Source organism: Phocoena sinus, chromosome 19 (genome assembly GCF_008692025.1).
Source record: "Phocoena sinus isolate mPhoSin1 chromosome 19, mPhoSin1.pri, whole genome shotgun sequence".
NCBI classification, from domain to species: Eukaryota; Metazoa; Chordata; class Mammalia; order Artiodactyla; family Phocoenidae; genus Phocoena; species Phocoena sinus.
In genome coordinates this window covers 49,411,902-49,425,727 of record NC_045781.1, presented here as the reverse complement: position 1 = coordinate 49,425,727, position 13,826 = coordinate 49,411,902, and the positions used below count along the sequence as shown (strand labels likewise).

General features: G+C 44.9%; 1 protein-coding gene across 2 annotated transcripts in view; it reads right to left on the bottom strand.

The window, feature by feature from the left end:
• Positions 1 to 5,311: 5,311 nt before the first annotated feature.
• The window catches only part of VAT1L (vesicle amine transport 1 like), a 149,281-nt gene continuing 140,766 nt past the window's right edge, over positions 5,312 to 13,826 (bottom strand). For both annotated transcript variants that reach the window (XM_032613707.1, XM_032613709.1), the window contains exons 8-9: positions 10,074 to 10,157; positions 5,312 to 8,224 (exon numbers count right to left, since the gene is read on the bottom strand). In XM_032613707.1, the coding sequence (XP_032469598.1) occupies positions 8,126 to 8,224; positions 10,074 to 10,157 (183 nt within the window). In that variant the 3' untranslated portion in view covers positions 5,312 to 8,125. The remainder of the gene's footprint in view (positions 8,225 to 10,073; positions 10,158 to 13,826) is intronic.

Genomic DNA, 13,826 nt, shown 5'->3' with positions numbered 1-13,826 from the left:
CTTTTGAATAATTTTTTCCAACTTGTTAAGTGATATTGTGCATTTTCAGTGACTTGGGCATTAGAGAGAGTTTAGCTTGATGTCTGGGCCCAAATTCTGGAAACTCAGTGCTATGTGTAGTTTGGAGCACTTCATTTAACTTCTCTGGCGCTCTCTCTCTCTCTCTCTTTCCCTCTCTCTCTCTCTCTCTCTCTCTCTCTCTCTCTCTCTATATATATATATATATATATATATATATGTATATATACTTTTTGTTTTTGTTTGTTTGTTTTTTTGGCTGTGCTGTGTGGCTTGTGGGATCTTACTTCCCTGACCAGGGATTGAACCCAGGCCCCTGGCAGTAAAAACGCCAAGTCTTAACCACTGGACCAACAGGGAAATCCCTGGCTTCGTTTTTCATCAGTAAAGTAAGGATAGTATCACTTACTTTATAGGGTTGTTATGAGTCTTTGACAAGTTAATACATGCAGAATGCTGTCTTCATTTGGGTTCCCCTGAGGTAGCCCCCCAAGATGAGGACTTGGGTGCAGGTAGTTTATTTGGAAGGTGATCTCAAGAAGCAGGAGTGGGGGGGTGTAGGGAGAATGAGGTAAGGAGGGAAGAAAAGCCAGTGGACTTGCTAATGAATAAGTCACCATTGTGGGCACCTTGGGCTTGATCCCACTGAGGGGACCCTTCAGATACTGTGTGGAACATGGACAGGGAACCCGGGCATTTATCCACCATTTCCCATCCTCCACGGCTGAGGCTGCCTGGGGGCTGTTACTCCTACCGTCCCCAGTCCCCGCCACAGTAGTTCTGGCTTACCTTGGCACACTTGTGCCCTGTGGTACTGGAGGCGGGAAGTAGTCAGCTTGCCAGGAACTGTCTACAGCTGCAGTGGACTCTGGTGTCAGGTGAACCAAGACAAAGTGTGGGGAGGTGTCAGTGGTGACTCCCACAGTGTGCAGAAAATAAAACTAAAAGCAAGAGAAAAACAAACAAACAAACCAAACCAGACAAACAAAAAAAGCAGTGTCCAGTGCACAATAAGTACTCAGTAGACTGTATCTACAGTGGACACAGTTTTAACTGTGCAGCATACTGTCCTATGGGGATCTACCTCTCTGTCACCTGATGGGGTTCAGGTATGAATATCAATCAGGTTGCCTGCACCTACTATGACCAGTCACAGGGGTGGGCATGTGACCCAGGCTGGCCAATCAGAATAGCCATCCCTCTGCTTCAATGATTGGTTGATGGATGTGCATGTGACCCAAGCTGGCTAATCAGAACCTTCCTGAGAGTACCTTGATTCACACCAGAGCTAATGGAGAGGAAGGTCTTTGTCCTTGGGAGGGGGTGATGGGGAGAGAGGAGAGGAGAGGAGGGAACACCTCACCAGGAGGGTGTTAGGTTGGAACTGCTAGTCCCTATCTTCCCCAGCTTCTGGGAAGAAACCTTTCTATTATATGGAGTCCTGGGTTCTAGACAGAACTCTACTTTGTGACTGAGTGAATATGAGCAGGCTACCTAACCTCTCCGGAATTTAATGTCCTTAATCTGTAAGCAGGGATGGTATCTACTTTTCAGGGTCTTGTTTCGATTCCATTAAGAGTACGTGTAAAATGCCTGGCGAATAGCAAATCCTCAGTAAATGTTAGTTTTGTTGTCATGATTTGCCTTGACTCGATTTCACTCTATGGAACTCTCCAAACTCTAAGCTGGGACAGGTGTTTGAAAATGATTGCAAGGTTTTTGAGCATGGGTGTTTGTGAGTATGCCCCATGGGTCGTTGTCCTATGTTGGTGACTCCCAGCTCCAGAAGGTAGTGGTTTACTTTGGGGGGGCCTCCCATGGACATGTCCCCATTTCTCCAGAAAAAGCCTGCCTCACCAGTCCCTCATTGTTTCACTCCTGGAAGGGAGAGGTGTTCTTTTTCTCCCACTCATGCCAGTTTAGTGGCCGCTTGACCAGATAGACTACGGATGGGCTTTGGGGGACTAGCTAAAGAACTGTGATTCCAACATGCCCCCCGCATCTGATCTGCCTCCCAAAACTGGACCAAGTAAAATAATGATGTTCATTTGGGGGAGATTTCCCATGGTCACCTCTTACTTGAGCACATTCTCCAGTAATCCCTGGATTAATCCCTTTGCTTTTTGTACAAAATCCAGAACCTTTGAAGGGGTATTAGTAGATTTCTATAATCCAGTCTTATTAATCTTTTGTCTCTTCTCTCGATGCACGCAACAGCTAAATGGACCATTCCATGAACCTGCCCTGCACTTTCCCTCTAATGTGCCTAAAGTTGGTTTCTTCTCCTGGACCGCTTTCCTCCCCTGCTCCTGATGGACATTGTTCATCAAATACAGCGCTGTTCACCACTTAACCCAACCAGCTCTCAGTACCAAGGCAGGCTCTACAGATAAATTGCCATTTGCATGCAAGATAAAACTTACTGTTGTTACATTCTTCAGTGGTAAACTCCTGAATGGCTGGAAGAGACTATGTATTTATTTTTCCCACTAAAACTATTGTGTTGAGAACATGCTAGGTATTTGATTAGTGTTTGATGTGAATGAAAAACCATGTTTTGAAAGCATCTGCCATCTGAATTCTAGACTGGAACTTGTAGGTCATGGTTTCAATCTGGTTACACACTTTCACATTTGATTTTCATAATGATTCTAGGACCTAGACAATATGATCCTCCCCATTTCAGTATGGGAAAGCTCAAATGCCAAGCAATTTGCCCAAATTTGATTCCCAGTTTGCAAGACTCCAGAGTTGGTGCTCTCAGTCTCTGCACATGTGGGTGCATATGCCTGTGGTATGTTGGGGTTTCACTCACCCCTATCTGAGTCACTCCCGTGTTTGGGTGTTTGGGAGCCAATTTGAATAACCCATAGGACCTGTTTCCCAGCATCTTTGCTTGGCTGGTAGTAGGAACTCTGTTCATTCTGCTCAAGGCAGAGAATGCAAAAACATTTATGTCTTAGACAGTTTAGGCTGCTCTAACAAAGTATCATAGACTGGGTGGCTTATAAACCACAAAACATTATTTCCCAGTCTGGAGGCAGGAATTCTGAGATCAGAGTGCCAGTGCGGTGAAGTTCTTGAGAGAGCCTCTTCTGGGTGGCAGGCTGTCAATATCTTTTTATCCACACAGGAGAGAGAGAGAGAGGAGCAAGCTGTCTCTCATGAACTTATAAGGGCACTAATCCCATTCATGAGGGTGCCACCCTCATGACTTCACCTAATCCTGATTACCTCCCAAAGGCCCACCTTCTAATGCCTTCATATGGAGGAGGGGGAGGGTTTCAGCCTATGAATTTTGGAGGGACACATTTAGTCCATAACAACTTATTTCTTTTCCCACAAGCAAACCTGGAAGTGAAATATTGAGATCTGTATATTATCTGTTTTTTTTTTTTTTTTTTAACGGAAGCTACTGAATATTTCCTAAGCATCCCATTTTCCCAGCCCTGGCAAACAGGAGTAAGGAAAGGAAGCTAATGTTTATCATGCTCACTAGGTATCAGGCACTATGCTGTGTGCTTTCATTCTCGTGAACAACACCCACTCAGCTTAAAAGACTGCATTCATTCAGGCATCACCTCCTCCATGAACACTTTCCGGGAAATCATCTTCCATCACAGAGTTGGCCCCTCCCTACTTTGCACCCCACTCTGCCCCCTAACATTGCCTCTCTGAATCCTTGTTACATATCTTGGTGTCCATTTCTGCCCTTCCTCTAGACCTGCTGTACAAGATGGAAGAGCATCAGGGAACCAACATGCTTGTTAGGAGTCACTTTCATCCAATGATGCTTGGAACTTAGTGGAGAAATACACCTTCCTCACCAAATGGGATAGCTCCATGGTCTTCCACAGTGGTCACCTACTCACCAACCCACGCTGAAGTGGCTTCTTCCATTCCTGTTTTACATTCCCTCTCCCCAATCCGTGCTTCTTGGGATCACCTCCCAGTACGGCTGACTTTCAAATCCTTGTTTCAGTGTCTGATTCTGGAGGACCGAAACTGGGGCAGAGGAATCAAGGAACTTGACGTCTATCTCTGCACCCGCTTTAGGCTCATCTTATATCCCTCCTCCCGCTGAACCCTACATTTACTCTTTGTAATCACCTGCCACACCCGCAAGCTTTCATGTCACACCATTGTACATGCTTGTTCCCTCCCATGGAAATCCAAGATTATTCATTTGTCATTCAAAGACCTCCATGCCCAGTTGGGACTTCCCATCATGCCTTTCTCCAACTCCACTCCATTTCCATGTGAGTGTATTTCACCTACTGTTCTACTCTCCTTTCTTCCTATACGCTCTTCAATGTTCCCACCTTCTTGCTTTCACACTAATGTTTCCTTCTGCCCCAAATGACTTTTGAAAGGTTTACCTCCGTTTGTGCTCTAACCTCACCCACATGGCTGAAAAGAATTTTGTTCCCAACTGCAAGACCTCTTCCCCACTCTCAGAGTTATAAGGGAAGATGTGGATTTTAGTTTAGATTCCAGTTTTTCTTGCTGGACTGTGTTTACATGTGACAGCACACCACCACTGGCTGTGTGAGGCCATGAGCCTTATACGGAGTACATGAGCATTAAATGAGAACATAATGAGAAAATCCTTTGCACAGTGATCTTGTAAGAATTTCACTGACAAGGTGACTAACTCTTCTACCTTGTAAATTCAGGTTTATGTATGTGGTGTTTTGCTGACATGGGACCTAGCTCTAATTTTTTTGGCTTCCTGCTGAGAAATATAGTAAATACAGCCAAGCCTCCTTAATCATGAATTCCTCCTTCATGAAATCTTTCCCCTTGGAGATGCACTTTTGTGCATCTCTTTGATAACCTTGAGGATGTTAGATCATGAAAATGAAAATGGTTGAGGTATGTGAGTTTTGAAATCAGCACCTCACTGAACACTTGGATCGAGGGCCAGATGAAAAAATGCTTCTTGGTGTGCATATTATTTGCTACAAAGCAAAACAAATGGATAAACATATCCTTGAAATCAGAGGAAAGGGAAATCCCTGAACAGTTTCTAGTGAGAAGGGATGGTAATTGAAATGCATTGTATTTTACCCTTATTTAAGCCAAGAAGCATGGTGGAGTGGTTAAGAGCATGGATTCTACCTTGGCTCCAGGTCCTGGCTCCGTCACTTCCTAGCTGTGTGGTCTTAGTGCAGAACCTCAGTCTTCAGTTTTTTCACCTATAAGATGGGCGTAATGGTAAACCCCACCTCTCAGGGCTGTTGGGAGGGTAAGAGAGTATACATATAAACACACACACGCACACACACATATATACACATATATATCTTTTAATAGCATATAGTAGGTATCATAAATACTATTATAATTATTGTTATTCTTGTTATCATTACTATTATTACATGATGCCTTTAATAGTTCTTTTATTTAGTGGTGTCTTATTTTCTTGCTTGAGGGAAGCTGAATGTATTTTTAAAGGCCTATTTCATCTTGACTCCTGTTTTCTATATATAGCCTTTAGTTTCTCTCATCTGAAGATTCTTCTATGACATGTTTTTTATATTTTCTTTTTCATTCACCCATGCCTTGCGTTTTAATAGTGGGGCCATTTTTGCAACAACTATGTATGTGGAGTAACACATGCCAGGCGAGGTTCTGCTATGCTGAGTACTTTATTCATATTTTTTTATGTAAACATAATTTGCTTTGTAGGCACAATATAACAAGCTCTAAAGCCACAAATACGTTAGACAATGTTTCAGTTCCCTCCGATCAATCATAAATTACTGAGAAGCCTTCACAGTTCCTTTAAGGCAACCTGAGACGTTCTGTGTACTTCCTTCAGAAAAACAGTCAAGTGACAGCAAACAAGATGCTTCGAACGAGAGTGTGTCAAACAGTTAATTTTGATACTTTAATTTTTTTCCCTATTCTTCATGGCATAAGTTGGTCTTATTGGTCAAACACTAGTTTTCTCTTCTCATTCTGTATACCAAGGAGACAAAAGGGTTTTCTTTAACTAACCAGCATAATTTGTGATTATTGTCTAAACCTTATAGTTGAAAAAACAGATTTGGGGAAGAATGTCTTTTCATGCTAACCCTCTGGACATAACAAAGGCCGTTTGGATTCTGAATGGAGAGTTCCGTCTCCCCTGGCAAATAAGAGGCCTGGTATGGCCAGTGGGTCTCTGCTCCTCCAGCCCTAAAAAATGCCATCTTTGGCCAGCTCACCAGGAGTGTCACTTGGGTAACGGCTCCTCTTAAGACCTCATTGAGGGCTTGGTTATGGGAAAAACATGACCAATAGTACTGCATTTAGCAAACATGCTGGGGGGATACAACCTCTACGTTATCTTTCTAAATGACCCGGAGAAGAGAAGTTGATGTTGGTGTCTCTTTTGAGATGCTCTCATCCCTTGGCTCATCAGGTGGCACCACCCTTTCTCATCTTCGTAGCTTACATGTACATTCACAATGAGGAGACACTTCCTTCAGATAAATATTTGGCATAAATTAGTCATCATCACAAGCTTAGGATAGGAAAAAAAGAACGTGATTAATGAGGTGACATTTGTTACCAATGGACTTAGGGAATAAAACAGGTAGTTGCTGAAATGCATTCATTGCCATCACTTGGGGGAAGTGTGGGGTGTACCCTATGGCTCATTGGTGGAGAGGTCGGGCAATGCAGGAGCCCTCGGAAGTCTTCCAGAACGCAAGTGAGTTGGGCTGCTAACACCGCGGGCTCCTTGTGTCTCCGGTTTGGTCTGTGAGTGGTGGAGTCCACCCTCTGGGCCAACAGGACTGGGAGACGTGGTGAGGAGCACGCCCCCCCCGCTCCCGCCCCATGGAGACACTGGGCCTCTTGTCCCTCCAGAGGGACTGTTCACCTCAAGCCGCGTCAAGTGCGGTGGGACCGGTTGGGGGGGGGGAGTTTCTCAGGAGTCTGGGAGCTGGGAAATTAATCAGGGGTGTGCGATCAAGTAATTTGGTACCGGATTTCCAAAAAGCAGGGCCTTGCAAAGAGTCTGCACCACAATTTTATATTTCAGAGGAGAGGAACACATATTTGGCATCAGGTACTAAACATCGAGTTTTGTATCGCTAGAGTTTGTGACACGTTGGAACATGCTTTGGCAAGAAGAAAGATACTCATTGATTTTTTTCCCCCAAATATGGTCTACAAAGGAGATCTTTCTTGGGGGATCCAAGGTAAAGGCTGCTATTCAGTACCAGGAAATGAAAAGAGCAGAATCGGTAATGCCAATGGCAAGTGTGCAAACATAGGCGAGTCTCAGTAATGACTTTGAAATAGTCCCACACCTGGTGAGTTTTCTTAAAATTAAATATATATGGCGGGGAGAGGATTTTGCTCATGAGATGTGGTTTCAGAGGAGGGATCTCTGTGGCTGGTCCTCATACTTTGGCTGTTGACCCATCTTCTATCCTGAAATATCCACATCTATCTCCCTGTGTTTATGGTTAAGAACCGGTGAAGGAATCAAGCATCAAAGGGTGAGGGGGGGGTTGGTTTAACCTTTTGACCGTGAAACACCTGAATGAATGTAAGGAGGTTGCCTCTTCAATGGGAAGTAGGACAGTCCAACTTGGAGAGATCCTAAACTTACGGGCTTGTGAAAACATCTCCTGGCCTACCCTCTTTCTGCCAGCCAAATTGGCAAGCGCTCTTTTCAGAAGCATGGGCGGCTAGCAGCAAAAAGTGTCATTGGCCTGAAGAATTCTAGGACAGTGCTCTGTGATAACGCCTTTCAATCCAAACTTGTCTTTGCCCATGTCTGGTCTCTTAAGCAATGGACCTGTGGACTTGTATCAATTTGCAAGGCTGTTCTAGAACTGTCGAGAAGGACCCAAAGATGGATGGTTTTGAAACAGGGGAGTGGGGAAAGTGTAACACACAGACGGGGGAAGGACGTAATACTGCATGGAATGGGATTGGCACTTAATTTCAAAAACAACAGTGATCAACAGCTTTTTAGCTCAGCTGACAGCAGACAGACACAGCACACACTGGACTACAGCATTTGTTCACTGGGGCGCAGAAGAGATTTCTCAGCCGGGTCCTCTTTCTCCAGAGCATCCTCACGCCCTCCTGCCCGGGCCCTGGGTTACTGGATGAAGGGCGTCCTCTCCTTGTTCTCACTGTCACCCTCGTGGTCCTCCTCCTCTTCGCCCGCCTCGCTGGTCTCTGTGCTGTCATTGGCCATCTGTAATGCAGCAGAGGACTTCTTAGAGGGTTCTGCAGTCTGTCTCCTGCCTTCTTCGAGCATCTGATGAAGGCCCTTGGGAAAGATTTCTCTGAGGGCTGAACGCTAGGGTCACCTGATTCCTCAGGAAGGCAGTGTGGTACCAGGTGACTTGGGTTGGGCGCCCTAAGACGCAGGCTCTGAGAAAGCATTTGACTGCAAGTATTTGGAATTGGGGAGATGATCCCAGGAAGCACAGGTCAGAGTGAGGAAAGGAGACAGAAAAGGCAAGGAAGCTGGCACGGGATATGTTAATAGGTCCTGCCATGGGCAACTGGGCTCAGTCCTGCTGGGGACCACTGGGGGACAGTGGGGGACACATGAGCAGGGGAGAAGCCAGGGAGTGCCGATTTTGTGCATAACCCAAGCCTCTGGCATGGTCAGAGGACGCTCTCAGGCAGAGGGGGCGGCGGGCATGCAGGGGAATCATGAGTGCCGGGGGCATGGGTGGGCATTGACAGCGTCCACTGCACCGAACGGCCAGGGTTCAAAGCCTGATGCTGTCACTTCCTAGGAGCCAGAAGAACACTAGTAACAAATGTGGGTTTATCCACTTTGTTGTCTATATTCCCCCATGGGAACGTCTTTTCTGTGAAGATGTGGACTCTTTCTGGTCTGTCTATCCATCCATCCATCTACCATCTATCTACCTACCCACCTACCTTCTTGTCATTGCTAGTACCTGGCACACTTGTCACACCTCTCTGAGCCTCCATTTCCTCCACTGTTAGGACGAGGATAAACCCACCTGCCTTATAAAGTTGTCATGGGAGCCAAGTGAAACAAAGGGAAGTGATGTACTTGGAGCGTCTGGCAAATTGCTGAGCACACGACAGATGCTCAAAACATCCTAGTCCTGTCCATTTACAGCCCCCTTCATGAACGGTGCCTCGGAGTTCTCTTCTTGTCCTAGACCCTGAGCTAGGTAACTTCCCTTGACCCCTGAACCTCTGCTCTCCCCACTTATTCTTACAAACAGGAATCATCTCCTGAATCTCAGTCCCCCCGCCCGTACCACATGGCTGACCTGGAGCTGGACTTCCCTCTCCGCCACAGCACATGCAGCGCCGTCCCTCCACCCGCCTGCCTACTCAATGCCTGCTTTTCCTTTTGTGCTCAGCCCGCTTCCTCAAGGAAGCCTTCCCAGACTTTCCTAACGGGAACAGACCCCCTACTGCGAGCCCTTCTTTGTGGCCCGGATCCATAGCTGCAGTGTCCCATTTCTACGTATGGCTTGTTGATGGTTGTCCACCTGCCCCACCTCTGGATCTGTGCAGTCTGGTGGCAGTCTCTGTGTCGACCGCCACACTGCAGAGCCCCTCAAGGGACCCTTGCAAGAGTGTCTGGGATGTGAGTGTGACATGCTTCACTCCTGGTGGAGTCCCTGCGTGTAAGGGTATTGTCCTGGTAAGAGAAAACAAAAGCCATGGGCCCATCAAGAGGCATTTCGGAGGCAGGTGGCATCATTCTGTTGGGTATCTGAAAGTGAATTTATTAAATTTTACCGGGAATTCCTCCCGCTTGTGCAGCCAAGAGTGAGCAGGTGTAATAGACACGGGTGTGGTCTTGTCCTCTCCTGACCTCAGATTGCTCCTGAAACGTTCTCACCAAAGCGTTTTCCTTTCTTTATTAGCGTTCATCCCATTTGTGACTAATCCCTCACTTGCACATTCGTTTCATTACCTCTGGTCTCCCCCCACCAGCCCCAGCCCAGCAGAGGGCTTCCTGTACTTCCCTCCATCCCACCTGTGCCTGCACCAGATAAACCTTCTGGTGTTGAACTGAGCGGATGCCTCTGCTTTTGACTCACCAGCGGAGTCGGGGTCTTTTCTACATCCAGAATTAACTTTCCAATGTTCCCTCGGTCGTGGATCCGCTGCATGGCCTCCTTCACCTGAGAGACGGAGAGAAAGCGCCAGTTAGATGAGGTGTCGCCCAGGTGGCAAGAGGGCCTGGAAAAGGCAAACCACCCTCTGTCCACCAGGGGGCGCTGCGGTTCAAGTTTAGCAGCTAAACTAGCAATGGTTTCCAAAAGCGCGTGCAAATAAATTCTGGTTGTCCCTCACACTGTCTGCAAGCGACTCGGTTTCCTGAGTCTAAAAAATGAGAGTGATAGCTCCGGAAATAAAAAGATGAACATTTCTTTAAAAAAAAAAAAAAGGCTGGGGGAGGAGGGTCCTATATAGAATTCCAAGTGTTAACATGCTGCCGAGGGAGGGGCCAGGAACATTAGCCAGAGTAAAATTTGACCAATTAAATTATTTTTCAAGGGTCATTTTCGCCCTGCTTACCTAAGTGTTATATAACTCTGATTCGTAGTTTGGCTAAAATGACCCATCACCGAGGCTGAACTACATTCAGGAAAATTCCCATGGTTCCTGGTTATCGAGTGGAAATTTTGTTTCCACCTAAGCAGAGGTTTCCCCAGAACTAGTATTCTCCCCAGTGAAGAGGACCTTCCGTTTCTTTTCAAGTGATGGGAGCTTGTCAGACAAATATCAATACATAGACGCCTCCTGGGACCCTCTGAAAAAAGCAGGTGTGTGATGTAATCTGATGTAGCCTTTGAGCCTTTCATTCTGTTGCTGTATGGAAAATGAACTCTAGGGGGTGCTGTGCGGATAAAATAAAATAAGGAAAGGGCAACAGAATGCCAGGGCTTGGCATGGGTAAGTCCTCCACGTCTCTTAGTGAAATCTAAATGGAAATGCAACATCTCTTGATTTTAAAAAATGCGATAGATCTAGTTGAAATATTTTTCCTTAAGTCTCGGATTTTTAAGTATTTTTGTTCATGCATTCATTCAGTGCACAAATATTCACTACATGTTGCTTATAGGCTAGATGCTATGGTTTATTTTAGGCATATCTTTTATTGATAGCATATGTTTTCATTTAGTTTTTTTAATATATAAATTTATTTATTTACTTATGGCTGCGTTGGGTCTTTGTTGCTGCACGTGGGCTTTCTCTAGTTGCAGCGACCAGGGGCTACTCTTCATTGCGGTGCGCGGGCTTCTCACTGTGGTGGCTTCTCTTGTTGCGGAGCATGGGCTCTAGGTGTGCGGGCTTCAGTAGTTGTGGTGCACGGGCTTAGCTGCTCTGCGGCATGTGGGATCTTCCCGGACCAGGGCTCGAACCTGTGTCCCCTGCATTGGCAGGCAGATTCTTAACCACTGCACCACGAGGGAAGTCCATTTAGTTTTTTTTAACTATATCTGAAAGTATTTTCTTTTAGTTGGCAAGTTTCTCCCATTCAATTATTGTTATGCAGGTAGATTTAGTTGTGTCATCTTTTACAGAGTCAGATTGCTTTTTTTTAAATTTATTTTTTATTGAAGTACAGTCGAATTATAGATGCTATGGTTTAAAAAAAATTTTTTTTGAAGTAAGCTAGGGTGTCTGCCTTTGAGGAACTCAGTCTGGGGCTGATGGAGCAGTGTTTGCTTATATAAAAACCAAAGCCATTAACATTTGAATAAAAACTTGACGGAGCCATTAAAATGTGCATATTTGAATTGCTTTTCTGGGACATTATCCTAAAGACACAATTCAAATTATGGGGAAAAAACTTACCACGCAAAAGATACTCGATTGTTTTCAATGGCAAAACATTGAAGCAACTTATACGTCACAGAATAAGGGAATGGTTAAGTAAACCATGGCTCTGACATTTATCTACTGAATGGAAATGTTTTGTAGCTGTTAAAGTGCTAATTATAAAGAATATACAGCAGGATTAAATGTCTTTATAATATTGTTAAATGAGAAAATCGAGGTGCATATTTTTATTTACATCCCCATAAAAACACGGGCATTCTAAAATAACTAGAAAGGGATTTGGATATATGATAAAACATTATGTAGGGGGAATGGGTGCTTTTTAATTCTAATGTCCAAACATTGTTATCTGGTAACATATTATCAAACCGCTGTTTGATATAAGTTAAATGTATCTTTATTTTTTTAATTTTTAAAAATATGTATTATTTATTTGGTTATGCTCGTTCTTAGTTGTGGCAGGCGGGCTCCTTAGTTGCAGCACGTGGGCTCCTTAGTTGCGGCATGTGAACTCTTTTAGTTGCTGCAAGCATGTGGGATCTAGTTCCCCGACCAGGGAATGAACCTGGGACCCCTGCATTGGGAACACGGAGTCTTAACCACTGCACCATCAGGGAGGTCCCTAAATGTATCTTTAAATGCTTTCTTTGGATAAGCGAGCATTGGTTAGAATCAACCTCTTTTATAGACTGACAGTGTCATGTGATTGTTGAATTTCCTCACCCTAATACATAATCCAGGAGATTTCTCCTATTTCTGTGATGGATGATGCTTTCCAAATGCTTTTGTATTCAGTCTGAACAGCAGCTACTGAGAATCTTTAAATATCGTGACAGACAGCTTCTAAAACAGCTCCCAACCACCTCCTGGGACTCACAGTCCTGTGTAGTCCCCTCCACTTAAATGTGAGCTGGACCCAGCTACTTGCTTGTAACCAACCGAATACAGCAAAAGTGACAAAATGTCACTTCCAAGATGAAAAGACAACCCTCAGAATGGGAGAAAATATTTGCAAACAAAGCAACTGACAAAGGATTAATCTCCAAAATATACAAGCAGCTCAATATCAAAAAAACAAACAACCCAATTCAAAAATGGGCAGAAGACCTAAATAGACATTTCTCCAAAGAAGATATACAGACTGCCAACAAACACATGAAAGGATGCTCAACATCACTAATCATTAGAGAAATGCAAATCAAAACTACAATGAGGGGACTTCCCTGGTGGCACAGTGGTTAAGAATCCACCTGCCAGTGCAGGGGACACGGGTTCGAGCCCTGGTCCGGGAAGATCCCACATGCCACGGAGCAACTAAGCCCGTGCACCACAACTACTGAGCCTACGCTCTAGAGCTCACGAGCCACAACTGTTGAGCCCACGTGTCACAACTACTGAAGCCTACGCGCCAAGAGCCCATGCTTTGCAACAAGAGAAGCCACCGCAATGTGAAGCCCTAGCACCACGACAAAGAGTATCCCCCGCTCGCCGCAACTAGAGAAAGCCCGGACGCAGCAACGAAGACCCAACACAGCCAAAACTATAAATAAATAAATAAATAAAAAGAAAAACCAAACAAAACTAACCTACAATGAGGTATCACCTCACACCGGTAAGAACGGCCATCAACAAAAAATCAATTTCTTACCAGTTAAAAATAAAAGACTGTGACTTCTGTCTTCCAGTCTCTCTCTTCCTCTGACTCTTCTTGCCTTTTTTTTCTTTTTTTTTTTTTAAAGGCTGACGTGTTTTTATTTATTTTATTTTTTTAACATCTTTACTGGAGTATAATTGCTTTACAATGGTGTGTTAGTTTCTGCTTTATAACAAAGTGAATCAGTTATACATATACATATGTCTCCATAGCTCTTCCCTCTTGCGTCTCCCTTCCACCCTCCCTATCCCACCCCTCTAGGTGGTCACAAAGCACCGAGCTGATCTCCCTGTGCTATGCTTGCCTTCTTGTTCTGATGACACAAATGGCCATGTTGTGTGCTGCCCTA